This window comes from Histoplasma capsulatum, genomic scaffold, assembly GCF_000149585.1.
Source record: "Histoplasma capsulatum NAm1 scaffold_7 genomic scaffold, whole genome shotgun sequence".
Classification (NCBI taxonomy): Eukaryota; Fungi; Ascomycota; class Eurotiomycetes; order Onygenales; family Ajellomycetaceae; genus Histoplasma; species Histoplasma mississippiense.
Genome location: NW_001813976.1, coordinates 704,019 through 724,530, shown reverse-complemented (window position 1 = coordinate 724,530; position 20,512 = coordinate 704,019). Strand labels below are relative to the sequence as shown.

Sequence of the window (20,512 nt, the reverse complement as noted above, 5' to 3'; positions counted from 1 at the left end):
TAGATAGGGGTTTTCCTTACCTAAACGAGGTCTATTTCGTTTTCATGGCCCACTTGATTCTGAAGTTATTATGTCTGCGATGCTGACGTCTTGTATGAAGTGACTGCATATTCTAATGAAAGAGAGGACCAAAAACAAAAGCTAAGGTTAGTGTGCGCTGAAGAAAAGAAAACAAACTGAAATGAATATTCCGCTAAAATTTAGAACAGTCCGCTAATTACGTTTTTCATCACTCTAAATCTATTCCCAGATAATAAAATCCCAGTCTTCCAACAACCCTTAACGGTTTGTACTTTACATGTCCCCTTTTAAAAATGCTTCGACATGCTACTTCTTAGGCATGCCGGCGAAGTCATATCGCAGACACCCGACGTCGAAAGAACCACCAGTACCCCCATTATCGCCTGCACAAAGAAAGGACACTCGAATTAGCTGAAGAACACACAAGAGATGAATATGCGATGAGGGAATCGTGAAACTCACACTCTTTATAAGCCCTATAGAACAGTTTTTCGCACACGACACTTTTATCACCTGGAACTGGATGATACGGATCCAACTCTTTAACAGTACTCTTGCACTTGTGCTTCCATTTGATTTCATAATAATATGGGGCCCCTTTGCTTGTGGTATCATATACAATGGGGTCGTCGCCTTCACGCATGGTCTTGCCTTTGGCCGGTTTACATGCTGGGTTGATGAGCAACCGCTGCAACAGAGGGTTTACATCATCGTGCTTGCCGAACTCATTTGTTTTGTAGCAGTGGATTTTTGAGAGCTCTGGCTTTATCGGATCTGGCTCTTTTTCGGGGGGTGGTGGTACAACATCCTCTGGACCATCAAGTTTGTATCTGTAGACGCCGCAGCCTGCGTCAATTTCCCCATAGACTGCCATTGTGTTCATCTGGCTGCCGGTGTGTCCACCTATTTTTTGAACGACGTTAGACATGCGCGGTTGACTGAGGGATTGATAAAATATGAGACTTACAAGGAGACGCGGTGATTGTGCTGAGTGCTTTTTTGCAGCTCATCTTGCAGGGTCTGTGTCGCGGTGACCAGTCGAAAATGATATGGACATCGTCAAACGCTTTGGGGTTGGGAGGTGGTGTTCGCTTGTGGAAACCAAAGAGAGGCCACCACGGATAATTCGAAGGATCCTGGACGACTATAGGGGGGCTCACATTGCTTCCGTCTGAATTGACCTTCATCTCAAGAGGGAAATATGACATGGATTCTACTCTTTTGCAGAAATTGGCATAAGTCTTGTCGAAAACGTTGAATGGCAACTCGGATGCCCAGTCCATGTTACATGTTGGTTTCGGCGTTTTCACCTTGCAAACTTTTGGTGGTTCCAGTGCTTGATACAAAGCCAAGATTGCGTGTGTCGCAATTATGCCTTGCCCGAGTTCATTGGGATGGAACACCTTGCCGATGCCGTCTGGTACACGCTTCTGGATAACCTCCATGTCCTTCTCGGCAGGGTTGGGACTCGCAGCAGCCTTCTCGGCAGGGTTGGGATTCTCGGCATCATCCTCGACGGCCTTTATGGGGAGCGGGTTTTTGGGCTGGAAAAATGCCTTGTTCTTACTATCTGGGTCTTCTTCACAGAACCGCCCCTTCGATTCAACCACATACTTGTCCCAAGCGACAGGCACCACTTTGACGCGTTTGTCTTTATTGGCGTTCTTGATGGCCTTGGAAATTTTGTCGTTCGCCTTCGTTACTAGCCTGTTGAATGTCCTGCGGAGATCTTTCGTTAACTTCAGGCTACCTACTCCCCCTGGAGTTACCGGTCCAAGAAAATTCCAGCTCTCATTGTCGCACTTGTCTGTTTCGGAATTGAAGAAAGTTGCATAGAGGGTATATAGGACGATGCCGTCGTCCTTCATCTTTTTGTTGACCACTTTCAGGAGACCCTCGATATTGCCTTGGAGCTTGTTGTTGATAATCGTTTCCGATTCCGCAAGGGCGTTATCACAGCTTTTAGCGGTTGATGGGAGAAGGATACACTTCATCAGAATGGTTGAAAGGAGGGCATCATTCCCCCCTGCAGACAACGTTACCAGATCATGAGACTTGTCGTCCAAAGATTCGGCTTGCTTCTTGATGCCGTCTGAGGTATCTCCAGAGCAGGCAATGAACTGAGATTTAGGCTTGTTATCCTTGGATAGCGACAATAAAACGGGACCGTATGCGCCGTCGTAGCGCGAACACTTTTTATCTTCCTTGCTTCCCAGGAGCTTCCCGGCCCCTATTCCAGCAGCATAACTATCCCCAAGTATAGCTACGTTTTTGAATTGCGAGAACGGCGCTGCCTCCACGAGAGCATCCGGTATTCCGGGATGGTCTGCACTGGCCCACTCGGCACACAGCAGGAGGAATGCTGAAAGCGATGGAAATAGTGTCTTCATCTCCTGGTTTTCTTCTGCTCCGCTCTCGGCTTGATGGAAAATAGACGGCGATGTTTCGAACAGGTGAACTTATGAATAATTATTCAACGATTATTCAATAATTATAGAGGGAAAACCAATGAAGCAACATGGGAAATTGATATTTTGAATATTATGAGGAAATGATGAACAACGCTAAGATGGTAGAAAAAGATGATATAGAAGCAGGGTGTACAATAGAAGAGTGTTTTGGAATATTGGATGAAGATAAATGTGTCTCTTGATTGCAACGAGTTGGTGGTTTATATATCTATATCGACCCTCTTCCTATGGCAACCTCGTGCTGCGTAGCAGTCCATCTCCGTGGATTCATTGATCTATTCTGGCTTTTCGCATTTTTGAAAATAGAATGGCATAAAAATAGTGCCATGGCCCCCCATCGCCGACTGGATATCGAGGCGATGAATGATTCCCGGGGTGGAGAGAATAGCAACTACGGCAAGTTCTTGCTCTCCGAACTGTTACTGTGATGCAAGGCATGGTGGAGTATGGAACAAAAGAACTTATTCGGCGGGGAAAAAATCTATTCATATCGCCGTTGTGTGTCTCTTAGGCTTCATGTCAAGTCAGTCGAAAAAAGTAAAGTCAGCTGTCTCTATATTAAGGACATACTTGGGCGGATGGGTTGATGGTTATGTTTGGTGGGGGAGGGGGTTCGAGGGGTTTGGCGGGGTTTGATGGTGGTTTCATGTCCAATTTTTAGACCAAGCATACCGAGGAGGCTGTGAGAGCTGCATCTCTTACACAAATAAATCTTAAATCACGTATTTGGTGGAGAAAGGCGCGGATGGTATTATTTGCTTAACGTGAAAATAAACAACATTTGATTTATGCTAGATTTAATTGTCCCCAGTAGTAGTAGTTACATTTTATGTCCTCTCAGTAAATCCAAGATTTGGGTATAGCCTTTTTCTTCGGCAATGTCCAATGCTGTCTTTCCATCACGGTTCTTCTGACTGATGTCTGCTCCGTGCTTGAGCAGTAAATCAACAATCTCCAAGTTGCCTTTGTACACAGCAATGTTTAACGCCGGCCCAATACCAGTGAGATCTGGGATACCGTCTTCTCGCTGATCTGTTGCTGGTGTTGCCCCGTGTTCTAAAAGAAATTGCACGGCCTCGAGATAGCCTCTAGAAGCAGCCATGCACAGGGCACCCGTGTGTTGCAGCTTGGCGCCATTTTTCAACAGAAGCATCGCTACTTCTGTCGACCCCTTGTAGCCGAATATTGCACTGGCCACTGGGAATGGGATAATAGAAGGTGGCTGGTTCGGGTTTGCACCGCAGGATAAGAGATAGGAGATAAATTCAATAGGTCTGCCGCACATAGCTGCTAGTGCAAGGGGTGTGCCTTCTCTCTCAAACTCCATATGCACGATAGATGGATCTTTCTCATAGAGTACTTGAAACAACGGAATTGATGCAGTGTCGGTGGCCTCGCGAACAGGCAACATCAATAACGAAATGTCGGGATATCGAGATAGTAAAGATTTGGCAAGGTCTATCTGCCCAGCAGCAATGGTTGCAGCCAACAGCTGATTCACCAAGTCTGGCGATGCTGGCTGGTTGTTGTCCAGGAGAGTGTGGACGGAGTCGTGATCGCCGGCTGAGCAGCGCTCGAGCAACTGCTTTTCGACCGAGGCCATTGTTGCAAGGGTAAAAAATGAGTTGCGAGGAAGAATCCAGCGTTGAGTTGTGCGACGAGTTAAGGCATTCTCGGTGAGATGAGGTCGTGATTGAGAAAGATTAGCTCATGAGGGATGAACCAATCACAGCCGTTTGTGCAGCCAAGCCAGTACTACCGGAGACAAGAATCGACGGGTTCTTTAGCTTCTAGCATGGAAGGACTCACTCGTTCGAAATAGTAATGAGTCCAGCAAGCAGATTCGGCAGCAGTTCCATTCCTTGACGGTCACACATCCGGAAGTCATATCCCGATTCAATAAGACCGTTGATCTTTGAAGCCGAGCAACTTAGAATACGTGAAGTGTGAATGTGTTTTGGAACGGAAGCTGGAAATAGAACCCTTTGAAATCGGACACATTCAACAATCCGAGACCCACTGCTGATCACGATGCTAACCTCCCTGCAAAGGCCGGAAACATTCTGTTTCTGGGGTTTACGGTCAATCGTGCTCCTTAAGCTTCTTATCTGTCCCCTCCCCGGTTTTGACTTCGCTCGCAAATTGCCCTCGATTGTGAAGTGCTCAGTAACATGGGTCGGTGAGTATGTGCAGTAGCAGAAGTCTGTCAGTGCATAGCAAGTTTCGCATTTTAGGTTGTCGAGACTATGCTTAGCTGTTGGGATGACGTCGGTGATAGGAATAGTAATGATATTTTCCCTAAAATCAGTTTCAAACCCGCAACTGAAATAGATGAAACAAAAACCATTTTTCCATCCCCCCCTCATGTTGCCGCGAGATGAGAATGCTGAGACATTTGACAGCTTTGACCTTCATCTATATTCAGCAGCTGAGGTATTGCGGACGGTGAGATACGTCAAATTGCTGGACTTTGTTTGCCATGCACCTACGTCGAACCGAAAAAAGACAGAGGCATTCGGCAGTGCCGGAAAATAGCAACCCTCATAAAGGGAAGTAATGAAAATAGAATGCTCGAACAGGGGAAGCGGAAAAAGAATCATTTCGAAAGCCCCGGCGATGCTGGTTCAATCCTTTTTTGATAGAATATGCTTCTCGTTGATTCACGATAAAATGGTCATGAATCCCCATTGCATTCGTGTCGAATGACCATCATAATCCACTATACATTCCAACGCGAAAACGGAATCTTCCTAATCAAACAATCACATCTCAAAAGCACAACATATATTCATCCTCATAGTGCGCAAAACGTTGATATCATGAAATTTCGTATCCTCTTCACCTTCACTTCCTTCTTCCTGGTTGCTCTAGCCTCCGTGCTGCCCGCGCCGCTCGAAAATCAGCTGTGGAAACGGCAAAACAATTGCCCTTCTCTCAAGGAGATCTCCGACTTCTTAAAAGAAAAAGGGATCGGTGAGAACACTGTCTTTTACACCTACCCAGGAACAACAGAACAAGCTTCGAAATACGCAAAGTCGGAATGCTCAAAAGACTTCACCTATTTCATGTCGGATCCGAAATGGGCGGATTGGATGGCCAAGTGCGCCAGTGACGCAGGGTCTAGAAATGATCTTTTCAGACGCACTTCCAAAGCGATGGGGCAACTGACGAAGAAGTATGCCTACTTAATCCTCCCCGACGGCAAGGATGCAAACGAAAGGTCATTGTGGTGGGAGGAGGAATACCCGGAATTGCTGAAGAACAGAGTCGCAGTTCTAGGCGTCACTCCCACGGGGGACAAGCCGGACGATTGGGAGATTTATGAGTATGATCCGGCGAAAAAGCCCCCCCATTGATCTGCCCGCACGGCAGGAAGGAACCGAATCAACAAGTCAACCTAGAGCGAGCGGACTGAGCAACATGGGCGTGTTGGTACGAGTCATTTTGAAGTACTAGTAGTAAAGAGCGCCGGGGTGGTGAATGTTTCAAGTTTGTCAAGAAGAGTGAATATGGGGTGATATCGGCACACAGACTTTCAATGTACGAAGATCCAAATTTTGTATCTGTATAGGCGTTTCCAGGGGATATGATGTGATGAAGCATAATAGGGAATATTAGAGCATCTTCGCAGATCATGAAATCATCCGTTGCAAGTAACCCGGGGATCCATATTCTCGAACGTCAAACAACTTGAATTTAACAAAGTAGAACGGGAGCAGTTCATGTTGACATGTACAGCGAAGCCTGCTTTCAAGGCGGGATGTTTTATGCGCCAGCAGCTCAAGCTTGATATCATGTGATATTATAAACATTGCACGTGACTGTGCCAAGCCCATTCTAGCGAAAGCGAAAGTTTTTGATCGGAGGACATTTAGTGGTAGTATGATGCTTTCCGAGCAACTCCTCTATCGCAGACGACACATTGCCCCCTCTTTCACATATATCCCCTTTCTGAGGCTTTCATTACCGCCTCTCTTGCATTACCGCCATTTAACTCTCTGCGGGAGTATTGTCGAGCCAATATTGTTAATCGTCTTTTGACGTTGGAAGCTCGGAGCGTTCGCCGCGCTGGATCGTCGCAGGCTAGACAAAGGACAGAAAAGATAGATTTTTCATATCATTTGCGTTCCACTAATCGTCGGATATCTTGACATCAATAACTTCAAGTTTATTTCGATTTACCTCCGCTCCTCGTTAAACCTTCCACACATATACCGTCACAATGGATCATTCGAGAGATCCCTGCCCTTGGGTTGCGTTGAGTGATTTCGGCGGTGCCTTTAGTATGGGAGTAAGTTGTTTCCGTCCCTGTTTTCAAATACGTGACTGCTCCGTGTAGCTGATCATTTGTTTTCTGCTTTTGCTGCAGGCCATCGGTGGTGCAGTCTGGCACGGCGTGAAAGGTTTTCGAAACAGCCCTTACGGCGAACGGCGGATAGGTGCCATCACGGCAATCAAGGCTCGAGCCCCCGTTGTTGGTGGAAACTTCGGTGTATGGGGTGGCCTGTTCTCGACATTTGACTGTGCAGTTAAGGGGATAAGGAAGAAGGAGGATCCGTATAATGCCAGTATGTGCAGCACCCCCTTGTGCCCTGAATCCACTACCCTTCGTTTGACTTCTCGTTTCCGGAGAGCAGCAAATGGGTCTATTAGCATCAGTTTTGGGGGTAGTTTTATCGGGATAATACCGTCTGTTTGGAACAATATTTTTTTCTGGGTATCTGACGATATTTTGCTCTAGTTATCGCGGGCTTTTTAACAGGAGGCGCGCTTGCCATTCGCGGTGGTATGAGAGCCGCCAGAAACTCCGCCATCATGTGCGGCTGTTTCTTGGCTGTGATTGAAGGCGTCGGAATTGGGTTCCAAAGAATGTTCGCGGAAAATACAAGATTAGATGTACGATAAGCAAGTCCCTTTTTTTTTTTTTTTTTTTTTGATCCAATAATTCCCAATGCCTAACTTATATTCCTCAATTATTAGGTTCCACCGCCTCCTCCAGTAGCAGGAGACAAATCATCGCCGACTCCAATGCTAGCTTAATTGTCGGGCTATATATTATTTTTGCCCCTGGGATTCCCGTGCTAAGAATCCAATTTCTATCCCCTTAATCTCTCCTCTTGTCTGCGGGAGTTCGGTCGTGGGCTTATATCATTTCTCTGAGGCATGGGCATAGATGTTACTCTTCTGTCAATGATGTCTGTCTATCTATGGCGTGGTCCCATTTTATTTCCTCCTTAGTTTTTTTCTTCATGTAATTTTTCTTCTTTTACCTTCCTCTTTCATATTTCCTCTTATTTTTCTCTTGTCGTTTTTCCAATTTTCTACATCATTTCCTTTCCTTTCCGAACAGCCACCGACTAAGCCGACATCCGTCTACCCCCGGCGAACTCCCCCCTATGCATGCTATCTGTGTTTATTAGTGGGGTGGTTTCTAATGAGTTTTAGCTCCTCTGACGATACTTTGGACCGGGTCAAGGATAAGCAGTAACATTGGGTACCGATTCTGTGTACATTACATTATATTTGGCATCAACAAAAGAACCAACATATTTCTACGAACCCCATATTTGCCGATATTCAACCCTATCCGTTGGAATTAGTGGATGCTGACCGACTTTGACAGCAGATTTGGAACCTTCCTGTGAACATGGCACGTGACTTAAAGATCACCACATCTAACTGCATGAAGGCTGGGACCGCACACAATATTAACGTTGATTTTTTACAGTCGGGAGCGGTTAATGTTTCGAACAGAGACCACACGACACACCTTCGCCGTTATATACCTTGTCTACAGCGTGCACACCAATGTCGCCAATCTCCCAACAGCACCAAGGGGAACGCAACCAGCCCCGTTTTAAGCCTGCCGTGATCCTCCACGGCGGCGCAGGGAATATCCAACGCTCCCGTCTCCCACCAGAGTTATATAGTCAGTACCGCACATCCCTCCTCACGTACCTCCGTTCCACTGTCGCCATGCTCAATGCGGAAGTTGACGAGACGGCTCCATCCAATATCGACATGAACGATACTGTCCATCACAACATGCGCAACTCTCCCGCCAGCTCCCTAAACGCTGCAGTGCACGCTGTATCGCTCATGGAAGATGACGAACTCTTCAATTGTGGCCGTGGTAGTGTGTTTACGTCTGCGGGTACGATTGAGATGGAGGCATCTGTTATGGTTGCGTCGCTACTTGATGAACACAATGTCTGTGATTTCGATGAGGGTGAGGCTAAGGGCTTGGCGTCGGAGCGAATGCCGGGCTCTATAAAACGCGGGGCAGGGGTAATGCTCGTTCGCAATGTGAGACATCCGATTCAGTTGGCGAGAGAAGTGTTGCTCAGGACAGGGTATGGGGATCATGATAACGCTGGTGGAGGCAATATGCATTCGCAGCTTAGTGGGGAGTATGTGGAAGGCTTGGCGAGAGAGTGGGGGTTGGAATTTTGTTCTGATGATTGGTTTTGGACAAAGAAGAGGTGGGACGAGCATCGGCGGGGTTTGAAAAAAGGGAAAACAAGGGGAAGGATGAGAGATGGCGGGAATATGGGAGTGGGAGTGGGCGTGGAGGCAAGTGGCGAGAGCGAAATTGACGATGGGGATGACCTGTATTTGAGTCAGGGAACGGTTGGATGTGTCTGTCTTGATCGTTGGGGGAACATTGCTGTCGCAACTAGCACTGGTGGTTTGACGAATAAATGTCCTGGTCGGATTGGAGATACTCCAACGCTGGGAGCGGGTTTCTGGGCGGAGGCGTGGGATGTTGAAGCGGTGGAGCCGTTGACAAACATTAGCGTATGTCCCGGTGGCAGTAATGGATTGCGAAGCAGTAGCCAGCCAAATAGGCATTCAATGATTTATCAAGCCCATGATGGATATACCAATCTGCTTCCATCGCAATTCGGCCCTGCTACGACTACCATCAGTTCTACGGCTGGGGTAGGAGCGCCGCGGCAGTCCGATTTCAATCCAAATACCGTCCTCACATTGCTCCGCGACTGCTTCTCTTCATCTCTCCAACGACCATTGGAATATACCAATTTGGAACAACCTAAGTACGATATTGAAAAAATTCCACTACCAAACCCTAAATATGGCCCGTACACAGACTCCGACACTCGGCACTGCGGCATGCCACAGCGCCGACGAATTGTCGCCCTCTCTGGTACAGGAAATGGCGACTCCTTTCTCCGCACTGCAGCTACACGCACTGCAGCTGCTATGGCACGATTCTCATCCGCTCAAAAGCCTGTCTCACTGAAACAAGCAGTTACTGCCGTTGCGGGACCGGGTGGGGAGTTGCAACGTTCGGCTGGAAGACGGTGGGGGAAGACGGGTGAAGGCGCGGGGGGAATCATTGGAATCGAAGCGGAGGTGGAGATTGATGGGCAGAGACTGGGGGAGAAGTTGCGGAAGGGAAAAGTCGTGTTTGATTTTAATTCCGAGGGAATGTTTCGGGCGTGGACGGAGGAGAAGAATGGGAAAGACGTGGAGAGGATGATGGTTTTCCGGGATGATTACAAGTGATTTAGGACTGGATGGATGAGGAGCGGCATGGAATATATTTGTGCTTTTTTTTTTTTTTTTTTTTTTTTTTTTCACCAGTTTCATGGATTGACGAGATGAGACCACTGCATCCACGACGCCGGAGCCACTGAAGAAAGAAAAAGAAACATTAGCAGAAGGTAAAGGGTGTCATTCCCACTTTTCCTCCATCTCGGTGTCAACTATGCATCCTCTATTACGCGGAAATGAATTGTAATGGGAATGCCAAAGGGATATATGGTCATGTCGCTGTAGATATGTACTGACTGAAACTCGAAGTAATATTGCCTGTGATGTGCAGAGAGTTCGATGCTCAGCTCTCCCTCTTTAATCATTAATGTAACAAGATACGAGCAGAAGAGTACATACTGATCATTATTAGTAGCACCCCGAGACATGGCGAGAGGGCGAGAAGCCCCAGATGCTGGCCGACTTGGCTCATGATTCTCATAATCAGCATTAGTTTTTAAGCGGTTGTAAATTATAAATCGTAAATTGTATGTAGATATTTACCCGAAAACAAATCGCAGATCCATGGATGCTTCCCACTGAACCAAAAATCACAGGACGAGAGCACAAAACATTTGTCAAAAAGGACAATGAAAAGGGTAAACCTAAAAGTCATCAGTTTTTATAGCGGAATCTGAACGAATATCAAAATCGAACTCAGGGCAAAGCAGAGAGGCATTTACCCGCCACAGATTGCGATAAAAAGGCCAAAAAATAAATCACGTCCGAACTGCCTGCTGGCGAACAGTGACATGGGTCTTCCACACGAACAAGGAGTCCGAAAATGTGGCCCGAAAATTAAAAGAAGAATAAACCCTAAATTGAGTTGAACATTATGAACATATTCAGCCAATATCAGGTATTCAAAGTCTTAACCATCATCCATTCGTTCGTCCCAACCCCTAAATTCAACCCATTCTGCGCCCACCACCGCCGCACGCGCTGCTCTACTCCAGAAACTGCATCTTCCAGTGCCTCTTCAATATCGCACGTTTTGAACTCGACGGGCAAACCACTCCGTTTCCACCACTCAAGCACTTCGACATGACCATTCTTCGTCGCGCCAACGAGAACTTGATTATCAAAGATGAGCTTCTCGCGCTTCCGTCGGTGCCAAAAGTCCAGAACAGGAACGTGGCCATGGTTACTGGCGATCCGGGTAACAGACTCGGCATGGCTAAACGGGATGTCAGATTTGTCCCACCAGGCAAGTGAGTCGGTGCGTCCAGATTGTGCCGCCAGGAGCACGGATTTGCCTACTTTTAATGGGACGGGGTTGCCTAGAGGTGCATTCTTGGAAACGGTTTTCCACCAATCGAGGACCGCGATCTGACCTTCCGCGGAAGCGGACTCAAGGGACCTTTCAGTGTAGCGGAAGGGAAGGCCGGATTGGCGCCACCATTCGAGCACATCCACAAAACCCGCACGTGAGGCTGCATCAATCGCTTCGGGCAGGTAGTCCTTTATCGGCAGTGTAGGGGGGATGGAGGATTTATGCCACCAGGTAAGGAGAGATGTGCTGCCAAATTTTGAAGATGCCGATAAAGGTAGATTTTTGAGGTCAGGAGTTGATAAATAGAGATCCATTCGCAATCTGCAGAGAGTATCGAGGATATCGGTTCGAGAAAACTTAAGGATTAGGTCGGTGGCAATTCTAGACAGGGGCTTGCGGGGTGGAATTGTGGATAGTTGTTCTTCAATCTCTTTTATCGAACCACGAAGAACAATGTACTCGAATGTAGCTGGTGACCTGGCAGTAGGGATGTAAGGTTTCCATTGTTCGGGAACAGGGATTTTGGCATACACTCCAACTGACGTCGCTGTTTCCCAGTCGCCAAGCATCTCAAAAATCATCGTCAATAACTCCGGCGGAAGGATGGGTCTCTCTTTGCAGATGGCACTGGTTGGCTGGCTTTTAGTCCCAGGCTGATTCGGTTCTTCATTCGTTTCTTGTTGTCTTTCATGTAGGTTACTTGATATGACCAGGGGTGTTGGTCTTGTCCCGCTACAAACATTGTTGGCCAACTTATTATCCTCCTGCATGGGGCCAGGAAGAGATGAGCATGCATTTCGAACTTCGCTGCTAAATACTGTCCAGCCATCCCAAGGAATCTCCACGAGTCCAGCAGGATGTTCAAATTTCGATAAAGTTGGCGGTAAAACCTTTATCCTTGGCCAAAACGTAGCCAAATTGCTGAGCTGTCGTTTGGTCATCGGGAATTGCCATTCTGATGTAGTCATTCCCGGTACCAGGAACACCCTCTTAGAAATATCCCAACCACGTAGAATAGTTAATGTGAGGCTTGTGGTGAGGCCAGCTATCATTGCTCCGAGTGTTCCCGCACCGACAGAGCCGAGAACTAGCACATCAGCCCAATAGATCAGCTCAGCTGCTGTTACATTCATCCAAGGACGTGTACTCAATTTGGAACCTGGTTGAGCGGAAATTGGTGTATCTGGATAGCATGCACCCTGCGTAAAGTCCAAGACGTCATCTGATATCACGCGAAGCTCCACGTCCGCCATTTTCAGAAGGAAAGGAATGGCAACTTTTGCAAACGAAGCATTTGTCGAAAGTAGGACATGTTTTCGTGCATTCTTGTTACAGGGAGGATCTGCGGACGACATCCCATTATTGTTGTTTAATTCCACCTCGACTTCGCTGACCGTAGCCGCATTTTTGTTTTCATACACACGCGTATCGGCCGCAATTTCTATGCCAGCGCATCCGTTGGTAAGAGCCACACCTGGCATTGCCGTCACCTTATCTCGAGGCGCCTGGTGCTTGGAATATTGAGGAGATAGAGCATGTGGGAGCGTGAAATCGACGGCCATATGCTGATCGTAAGTTCTGCGGAATATCCTAATTGCGGCTTCTATTTTAGTCGCTTCGATTGCCTGGCCAACTGCCAATGCTGTTTCACGCACTCCAACTTGCTATATCTTCGTTATAATAAATCGGTAACCTCTTCGAAGTTTTGGTTCCATGGGTTCTCCGCTATGCTCCCTGCTAGCACTAGTATTCCAGTTTTATTCCCTTCTATGGACGTCAAGGTGTTTGATCGGTTGATTCATACGTTCCGTGACTTCGGCGGTTAGTTTTTCACCAACGATGGTAGGAAATTAGAGAAAAGGGCAACAGGGCGCCTTTCGAAAGTAGTTGGATGTCTATGTACTAGTATTCGTCAACCTCGCCGTCAGGTTCTAGAGGTGCCGAGCACAACGTTATGCAGGTTACTAATATCTCGCTTCAGTTTAGAAGACCGGATCACAGTTGAGGCAGTCGTGAAGATATACAGATCAGAAACACATACCGAGCCCAATTCTAATTTAATTCCTCCCCCCACCACCTGCGATGCTTTCGAGGCAAGGCAGAGTTAAATCAGGGAGGATTTAGGTCAGATATTACAGGATGAAGAAGACGGCTTGCCAGTTCGGTGAATGAGAGAATCTGGTAACTACTGAGAAGGGAGGGCTGTCGCTTTGGAAGTTTCTAGGTTCAAAAGACATAGGCCAGGAGAATTTATCGGCGGCTGGAGGGGATTGCGCCAAGGAAGTCTATTGCCACCATTTACTTCTCTACATACTGGGATAGTTACACAAACGACAGAAATTAGCTTGAACTATCCCACTGAGATTCTCCCTCATCTATCTCAAGCTCATATGTGAGGTTTTGGCAGTTGACGTCAAGTTGCGCCGGCACTTCAGTCCAACGCTCTGTGCGTATATCCACCACCTACTACGGGTTGTGAATGCATTCGCCTTGATCATGAACATATTGCGTCCAAGGTGGAAAATTGGGATTGCATGAGAGATTATATATCATATTCCGTGTCTTATTTTCTTCTAAGTTACTGGTACCCAATGAAAAACAGATGAAATTGTGTGCTGGAATTCGTCTAAATTCATTTCCTCGCAAGGTTCATATGCAGTTTATGCTCTTTCATGAAAATGCAAACCAACATACCTAATACTGCTAGCCCCAACATTGCGCCAAATACTCCTCTTAGAGCATCCATATATGCATCCAGCACACCTGGGCGCCAGTCTGCTGGGACTTTATTGATCGCATCAAGACTGTCCCGGATATTTTTAATTATCTTGGCTGCGTCCTCCCGGTCACCGAACCTTGACCATAGCCCGGTTCTGAGTAGATTCTGGAACACAGCTGAGGCAGAAGTGATACCTATCGAGCTCCCCGTGCTCCGGAAAGCATACGAGGCCGATGTGACAACAGCTTGGTGCTCGTGCTCGACGGCGGCGATCAGTGCGACCAGCGTCACAGTAAGCATGCTGCCATATCCCAGACCAAATACGAAGATGTGAACAAAGGATTGCCATGGAGGTGTTGTGAGAGTGTATGTGGTCATCAGAGCCAAAGGCAAAACAATAATGCCAGTTGAAACGTAGTTGAAGTGGAGATAACGGCCAGTAACACGCATTAGGATCCCCGAGCCCAGGGATCCAATAGCTGTACCTACGGCCTGGGGCGCCAGTCGTAATCCAGCCATTGTGGCAGAATACCCTTGGACCTGGAAGTAAAACGGTGCATAAAACAGGACAGCAAAGACTGCCATGGTGCAGAACCAATTGGTTAAACATGCTGAAAGGACAGTGCGGTCCAGAAGGAGACGAACAGGGATAACCGGTTCAGTGGCAACCTTCTCTTCCACGTAGATAAACAAAATGAAAAACACCACAGATAACGGGAGTGTAGTCCAAATCAATGGGTGGTTCCAGGGGACTTGATTCCCCCCGCAGTTCAAGCCCACGAGTAGTAGAACAAGGGTCGCAACGAGGGTCGCTGCACCGAGAAAATCAATCCGTTTCAGCCGTGATTTATCAGTCACTTTGACTGGGATGTCGACCTTCCACAACACTAGAAGAGTAGACACCATCATACATGGTACTTGGATAAGGAACGCCCAACGCCAGCCCCAGTTGTCGTTCATCCAGCCCCCAAAGACACCACCCAAAGCACTCCCTAGACCATAGCAGAGATTCCCAATACCCTGCCACATTCCCCGGCTTCGGAGAGGGATAAGGTCGGAATTGATAAAGGTGGCAATAGCCGTGATGCCCCCTCCGCCCATTCCAGCCACCGTGCGGCCAAAGATAATCACCCATTCATTCTTCGCAAGGCCACAGATGAGGTTGCCGATCGCGAAGAGTATGTTCGAGGCTACCAGGCCCGTGCGCCGGGAGAAAATGTCTGTTAATTTGCCGCTGAGGGGCTGGAATGCAGCGTTCGATGCGAGGTAAGCGGTTGCGAGCCACGACAGAAGTGAGAGCGAATTGAATGACGAAGATATGGGAGCCGCAATGGTGCTAACGATGGTGCCATCTACAGATTTCAGGTGTTATTAGCAAAGGTACTAGTATTTATTTCTCTATTGGGGTTTGCGGGTCATGAGATAGATTGGTAGCGCCAGAATGGAATGGTGGGGGTTGGATGGCATAAATACCCAACGCAGCGAGGAAAACCCCAACCCAGATACTGGACAAAATCAAGAGCAACTGCTTTGTCGTAAGCTCCTCTGCCAATGGGACGTCCACGTCCTCGGGTGTGCTTGAGCTTGACTCTCTAGTAATACCATTGTCAGCGCCGTTCTCGATTGTCGCTTCGTTTCCGAGTAATGGTGTCCTCTCCGAATGAGGGAGTGAAGTGCCTGCAAACATGGCTCTCCCAGGTCAGAGAAGCGCCGTTACAGATATTTTGCTACGTCCCCGCAAGCGTAGCCGAGTACCAAGATAGCTAAGTGTCCTTGTAAGGTGAGGCCGTATACAAATTGGAACATATGATGGCGCCAGATCGGTAGTTAGAGCTTATATGGTACCAAGCGTTCAGGGCGAGGAGTAGTAATTAGTATTCAAGCGTTAGTTGGCAGCTACAATTAGTTATAACTTTGGGGATGTGCAAAATAATCCGTCTTTAATCCCTTTTTAGGCTGGAGTACTCCCCTGCCATTTTGTCAACTTGGAAACCCCGCCAACAAGCTTTCAACAGTGCTGCGTACAAGCTCCTGAATGGCGATCATCTATCCTATTATGAACTCCGATGCTGAATCATTAAAGGAGGAGATGCAAATTCCTCCACAGTAGTTATGGTAAACCCAATCCATTTCCATACTACTATTATTTCAGCTGTGGAATGCTCAGGTTTGGTAGGATAAAATCTCCACCATCAATATCAGCACTTATTTATTTATAAGCCAGCTTTTTGTCGCACAAAAGTTGCTATTGTTGTTACTTGATATTTTATTTTTAACTTTTGAGCAAAAGGATAGACATCTATCTATCAGATAAAAATTAGGCGTAAAATCAGCATCCTCATGCTTGATTTTTTATCCAGTGATGTACCTCAATCCGGGCTACGCCAGTAAGCAGATCTTAGAACGAAAGCTCAAGTGGTTGATTTCGTCGAAATTGCAAAAGTACTACTAACTACGAGAAGTATCACCAAGCATTAAATATAAGTTCTCTTGTTTTTTGATCAACGCATGTCCAATGACGGGATGACTGTTTGCAACTCTATGATGGTATTAGGTAGGCGAAATTGTCTTCGCCTCGTAATTGCAGTTGAAGAGATGCACGGTGGTAGTATCGATGAATATATGCGATGTCAATGTTGACGTAGGTTAAAGTTCAGCCCCAAAAGAAGTTCGGGAAGCCGGAATCACATGATTTGCCGAAGGTGAACCTATTTTTGTCCAATCAGAATGAGAGATGGGAAAGGACATCAAATGTTGTTGAGCAATGGAAATCTCATTTCAATACAAGCTTGCGATGTTCTAAGTGAGCATAGTAATACATAGTGAAAACTGTGACATTTCTTGTAGTTTGTGACTTAGGTTAAAATTATTTCTGTTCTCAAATAACTGGCTAGTACCAGCACTCTACTCAATACTTTCACCTTGATTGCAGATCAAACACTTATCTGCAAATGATATCTACGATTGTTGATACATATGGCTCAACTTACTGTCATTCGATTCTGGAACAAAAAACCATCATACGAGAGCTAAAATTCACGTACGCTCTTGTGTAGATTTGAGGAGGGAATAATAGAATTTATTTCGTAGTAGAATGACAAAATTGTATGGTGAGGATTTGTCTCGGTTTCAAAGAATAAACAGACATGAAAGATAAAGATAAATTTCTTTAGATAACAGTTTGCTGGGGCATATTTAGGCTTATTAACTCTGAAAAGTAAATAGATACTAGGATTGATGTTAACCTACATGCGCAGTATGATTGGCTACAAATGCACTTTTTGCCTCCATCTTCTGTTTGATGTTGAAAGTGCAGAGAAAAGGCAATGAGGAATTTCATAAAATTCATGTCCTATTAGAAAGAGGAAAAGAGAAACAACAAAAACTAAGGTCGATCATTCTTTGAGATAATTACTGCCTGTTGAGTGGCATCACCCAATCCGCCATTTAATCTCTAAGCAACGGCCTTTTCCGCTCTTCTTTTGGGGCATGTCAACGACTTCCAACCGCCCTGTTAAAGCCAAAGAGATCAACTTCAGCCAACCAGCCAGAATATACAACCCGCAGTAGAAACCCCACTTCCAAACTCAAAATTATGTCCTCCATACGACCTCGTCCGCATGCCCCAGCTGTCTCAGACCCCTTTTGTACTCCCTTGGATCCTCGCATATGTCTCATTGTTTCACAGTGACATTTGCTGCTGTTTGCAGCATAAATAAAGCGAACTTATATACGTGCTTTGCTACTTTTCTTTCTGCCATATGCTGATGGTAGGGAATTCCCAATATTTATCACCTCCACAAGAGCTCGTGGGATTAATCGTCTTCGTATAGAGCTGGGTAGATACTAAGGTAAGTTAAATTATAGTGCGTACTACATCCAACTGCTGCAACCATCAGTACTATTAAATAAATATAGAGTTGTCTTTTGACTGAATACCGCAGCAATTTTCATGGGTACTTGGAGTTAAGAAATGGCTGGAAACAAAAACCGGTATGCAACCCTATCTATCGAAGTTATGCATAAGCCGGCCAGCTTTTTATCCAGTTTTTGCAGGAATTATATAAATAGCTTTACCTGTTCATTGAAAGGGATTGGTGATGTTCCTAATTCGCAGGGCTGACTGGTGGCCAGGCAGCGTGCGCTTGTCAAGTGATTTATCTGCTTCAGCTCCGTGTTCAGCTAGTTTATATCCACGCGCATAGCTTTAGAATTTTTTATTCTCTTCCTGGATGGTCGAGATATGGGCCGTGTAGGTACAGAGAAGCCATGCTTGGCTCATCAGGGACTACAGCTCCGGATTAGTGCCAGCAGCTACGTCAAGCTGTCTCGGTGGAGATCGTATTCTTTAACGTCGCCTGAGGGGCAACGCAAAATGTCTTAGTTGGAGGAGTGAAAGAAGTATAATATAAATAAACACTTGCAAGAAGGGTATAGAAACTTCAAAATAACCACGCCTCTCAGTAGCTTCTTCAATTGCTCATCTTTCAAACAAGGAGCTCCTTGTCCTCTATCTTCCAGCGTTCCGATATATATATTTTCTTCTCTTTTCCTAATAATTTTCAGATTCGCAAAAGTTTTCCTTAGCCACTTCTTCTTATTGATATCCCTACGTTACTCGCATAAATCCATCGGCTCATACCCTTTGTGACTGCCATACCCGATCACTGAACTGCCATCTTCGCAAGGGAAACAAAAATCTAAAATCCAGCCCACCGGCGACAATGAAATCGTCCATCGTTTCTACCATCGCCCTCTTCCTCTCTCTCTCCAACCTGGCCTCCTCTCAGCAGGTCATGACCGTCGCTTATGACGAGACCTACGACAATGCAAACCTGGATTTGTTAACGACGAGCTGCTCTGATGGAGCCAATGGCTTGGTAACTAAAGGTTTCCACGTCGCGGGCGATCTTCCCATCTTCCCAAGAATCGGCGCTGCGTTCTCAGTGGCAGGCTGGAACAGTACCAACTGCGGAAATTGTTACAAATTGAAATTCGAGGAGACTGGCGTGGAAATTCCCGTGATTGCGATGGATCATGCTGGGAGCGGGTTCAACTTAGCAAAGGCAGCAATGAATGAGCTGACAGGGGGACGAGCAGCAGAGATCGGAAGGACTGATATGACTGTTACTGAGGCGGTGCCGGGGGATTGTGGGATGTGAAAATGGGGAGGGAGAAGGATGGATTTCCAAAGTGGCATAGCGCTGAAGCGAAGCTCGAAAGGAAGAACATGACACCGTGGGTTGAATGATTGAACGATCATGTGGGTTTCAAAATTGTACCTAGGTAATTACCACTAGGAACGACCACTATAGACAATGGGCTGTTTTTTGACCACCCGAAAAAGGGTTTCATTATGGAGCTGACATGAAATGCAAATCACTTCTTTGAGTGTGGAAGAAAGGTATTAAGATGAAATCCTTGAGTCTGCCAGGATATGGTAACCATTACCTGTGGAGCAACCTATGGAGCAACGAACAGTTTGGAGATTCGAATTGACATATCGATTTCCCCTGCTGATTTTCGGGGAAGAAAAGAAGAAATATGATTTCAATTGTAAATGTGCTGCATCACGGAATGCATACGTACACAAGAAAAGAAGTACGTGTGGAAGGTCTTGCAGTGTTGATAACGCCCGCGCTGACAGGGGAATTGAGGGTATATTCACCAACCTCGCAGGTGGCAAGGAGGGCCACTCATGGATCTGTTCCATTGCCGAATATTGGTGATAGTGGGAGATATTTGAACCCTAAAGGCAATGGAGACAGCGATTGGGGTATTGTCTCAAATCCTTCCCAGCCAAATCAGTAGACGAGGGTTTCTGGGCAGAGCTCTGGTTAGGTCGTTTTTTATTGAAGCGGCCTTTCCATTACTTGATCTGCAGCGTACTGCACACAGAGCCAATAAAAGGAATGCCATCCTACCAAGCCTACATGAACCCTTGAAGGAAAGGGTCACCACGGAAGCGCCCAGTAGCTTGTTTCAAGATCCTAGCAGCTGCAAATGGTTAAATCAAGTCTACTCTATTGGATTCCTCGCTCTCCAAGCGGAAACATATAATTAAAATTTGCGACGAGGTCTTGAGGGTTCGAGTTCCGATTTTGAGGGTGAACATGAGGTGTTTGTTTCGAACAAGGAGGGTGGAAAATTCAATTTATACTATGAATTCACGTCATACTGCAACATTGTTCGCAAACGACAGGATTACGAAGCCCACAACCCCAGAGTTTCCGATGGCGCTACTCAAGTAAGTGGGCGCTAGTCGCAGAACGGAGCAGTCCAGAAATGGAGGACGACGAGGGACGTTCATACGATGGTAGAATGAAAACCAGCAATCGAGCGAAGCATTTTGCCGTACGATATTAAGGGGAAATATAGCAGATTAGCACCCTACTTTAATTGCCACCGTGAATGTAAAACCCCCAGATGTGAGGTTGTTGTTTCTGGCATCGTGGCGAGACTGCCTGAGCC

The 20,512-nt window shown here is 46.5% G+C and overlaps 8 protein-coding genes across 8 annotated transcripts; 4 read left to right on the top strand and 4 right to left on the bottom strand.

Annotated features, from left to right (window-relative positions):
- Positions 1-327: 327 nt before the first annotated feature.
- HCAG_05859 (predicted protein) lies at positions 328-2,411 on the bottom strand (the record flags this gene model as incomplete). Its single annotated transcript, XM_001538204.1, has 3 exons — positions 328-404; positions 484-924; positions 989-2,411. 3 exons carry the CDS (start codon positions 2,409-2,411, stop codon positions 328-330), a joined length of 1,941 nt encoding a protein of 646 aa, XP_001538254.1.
- A 901-nt stretch (positions 2,412-3,312) lies between these two features.
- HCAG_05858 (predicted protein) lies at positions 3,313-4,095 on the bottom strand (the record flags this gene model as incomplete). The annotated part of the gene is made up of 1 exon (XM_001538203.1): positions 3,313-4,095. The coding sequence occupies one exon, from the start codon at positions 4,093-4,095 to the stop codon at positions 3,313-3,315; it is 783 nt and encodes a 260-aa protein (XP_001538253.1).
- A 428-nt stretch (positions 4,096-4,523) lies between these two features.
- Positions 4,524-6,282, top strand: HCAG_05857 (predicted protein; the record flags this gene model as incomplete). Its single annotated transcript, XM_001538202.1, has 5 exons — positions 4,524-4,671; positions 4,895-4,937; positions 5,293-5,817; positions 5,943-6,032; positions 6,231-6,282. The coding sequence occupies 5 exons, from the start codon at positions 4,524-4,526 to the stop codon at positions 6,280-6,282; spliced, it is 858 nt and encodes a 285-aa protein (XP_001538252.1).
- A 432-nt stretch (positions 6,283-6,714) lies between these two features.
- On the top strand, positions 6,715-7,397 carry HCAG_05856 (hypothetical protein; the record flags this gene model as incomplete). Its single annotated transcript, XM_001538201.1, has 3 exons — positions 6,715-6,783; positions 6,862-7,060; positions 7,234-7,397. 3 exons carry the CDS (start codon positions 6,715-6,717, stop codon positions 7,395-7,397), a joined length of 432 nt encoding a protein of 143 aa, XP_001538251.1.
- A 1,071-nt stretch (positions 7,398-8,468) lies between these two features.
- HCAG_05855 (conserved hypothetical protein) lies at positions 8,469-10,022 on the top strand (the record flags this gene model as incomplete). The annotated part of the gene is made up of 2 exons (XM_001538200.1): positions 8,469-8,902; positions 9,023-10,022. The coding sequence occupies 2 exons, from the start codon at positions 8,469-8,471 to the stop codon at positions 10,020-10,022; spliced, it is 1,434 nt and encodes a 477-aa protein (XP_001538250.1).
- Positions 10,023-10,904: 882 nt separating this feature from the next.
- On the bottom strand, positions 10,905-12,803 carry HCAG_05854 (conserved hypothetical protein; the record flags this gene model as incomplete). Its single annotated transcript, XM_001538199.1, has 1 exon — positions 10,905-12,803. The coding sequence occupies one exon, from the start codon at positions 12,801-12,803 to the stop codon at positions 10,905-10,907; it is 1,899 nt and encodes a 632-aa protein (XP_001538249.1).
- An 859-nt stretch (positions 12,804-13,662) lies between these two features.
- Positions 13,663-15,728, bottom strand: HCAG_05853 (conserved hypothetical protein; the record flags this gene model as incomplete). The annotated part of the gene is made up of 3 exons (XM_001538198.1): positions 13,663-13,766; positions 14,017-15,393; positions 15,515-15,728. The coding sequence occupies 3 exons, from the start codon at positions 15,726-15,728 to the stop codon at positions 13,663-13,665; spliced, it is 1,695 nt and encodes a 564-aa protein (XP_001538248.1).
- Positions 15,729-18,765: 3,037 nt separating this feature from the next.
- Positions 18,766-19,412, top strand: HCAG_05852 (predicted protein; the record flags this gene model as incomplete). The annotated part of the gene is made up of 2 exons (XM_001538197.1): positions 18,766-19,192; positions 19,357-19,412. 2 exons carry the CDS (start codon positions 18,766-18,768, stop codon positions 19,410-19,412), a joined length of 483 nt encoding a protein of 160 aa, XP_001538247.1.
- Between the last annotated feature and the right edge of the window lie 1,100 nt (positions 19,413-20,512).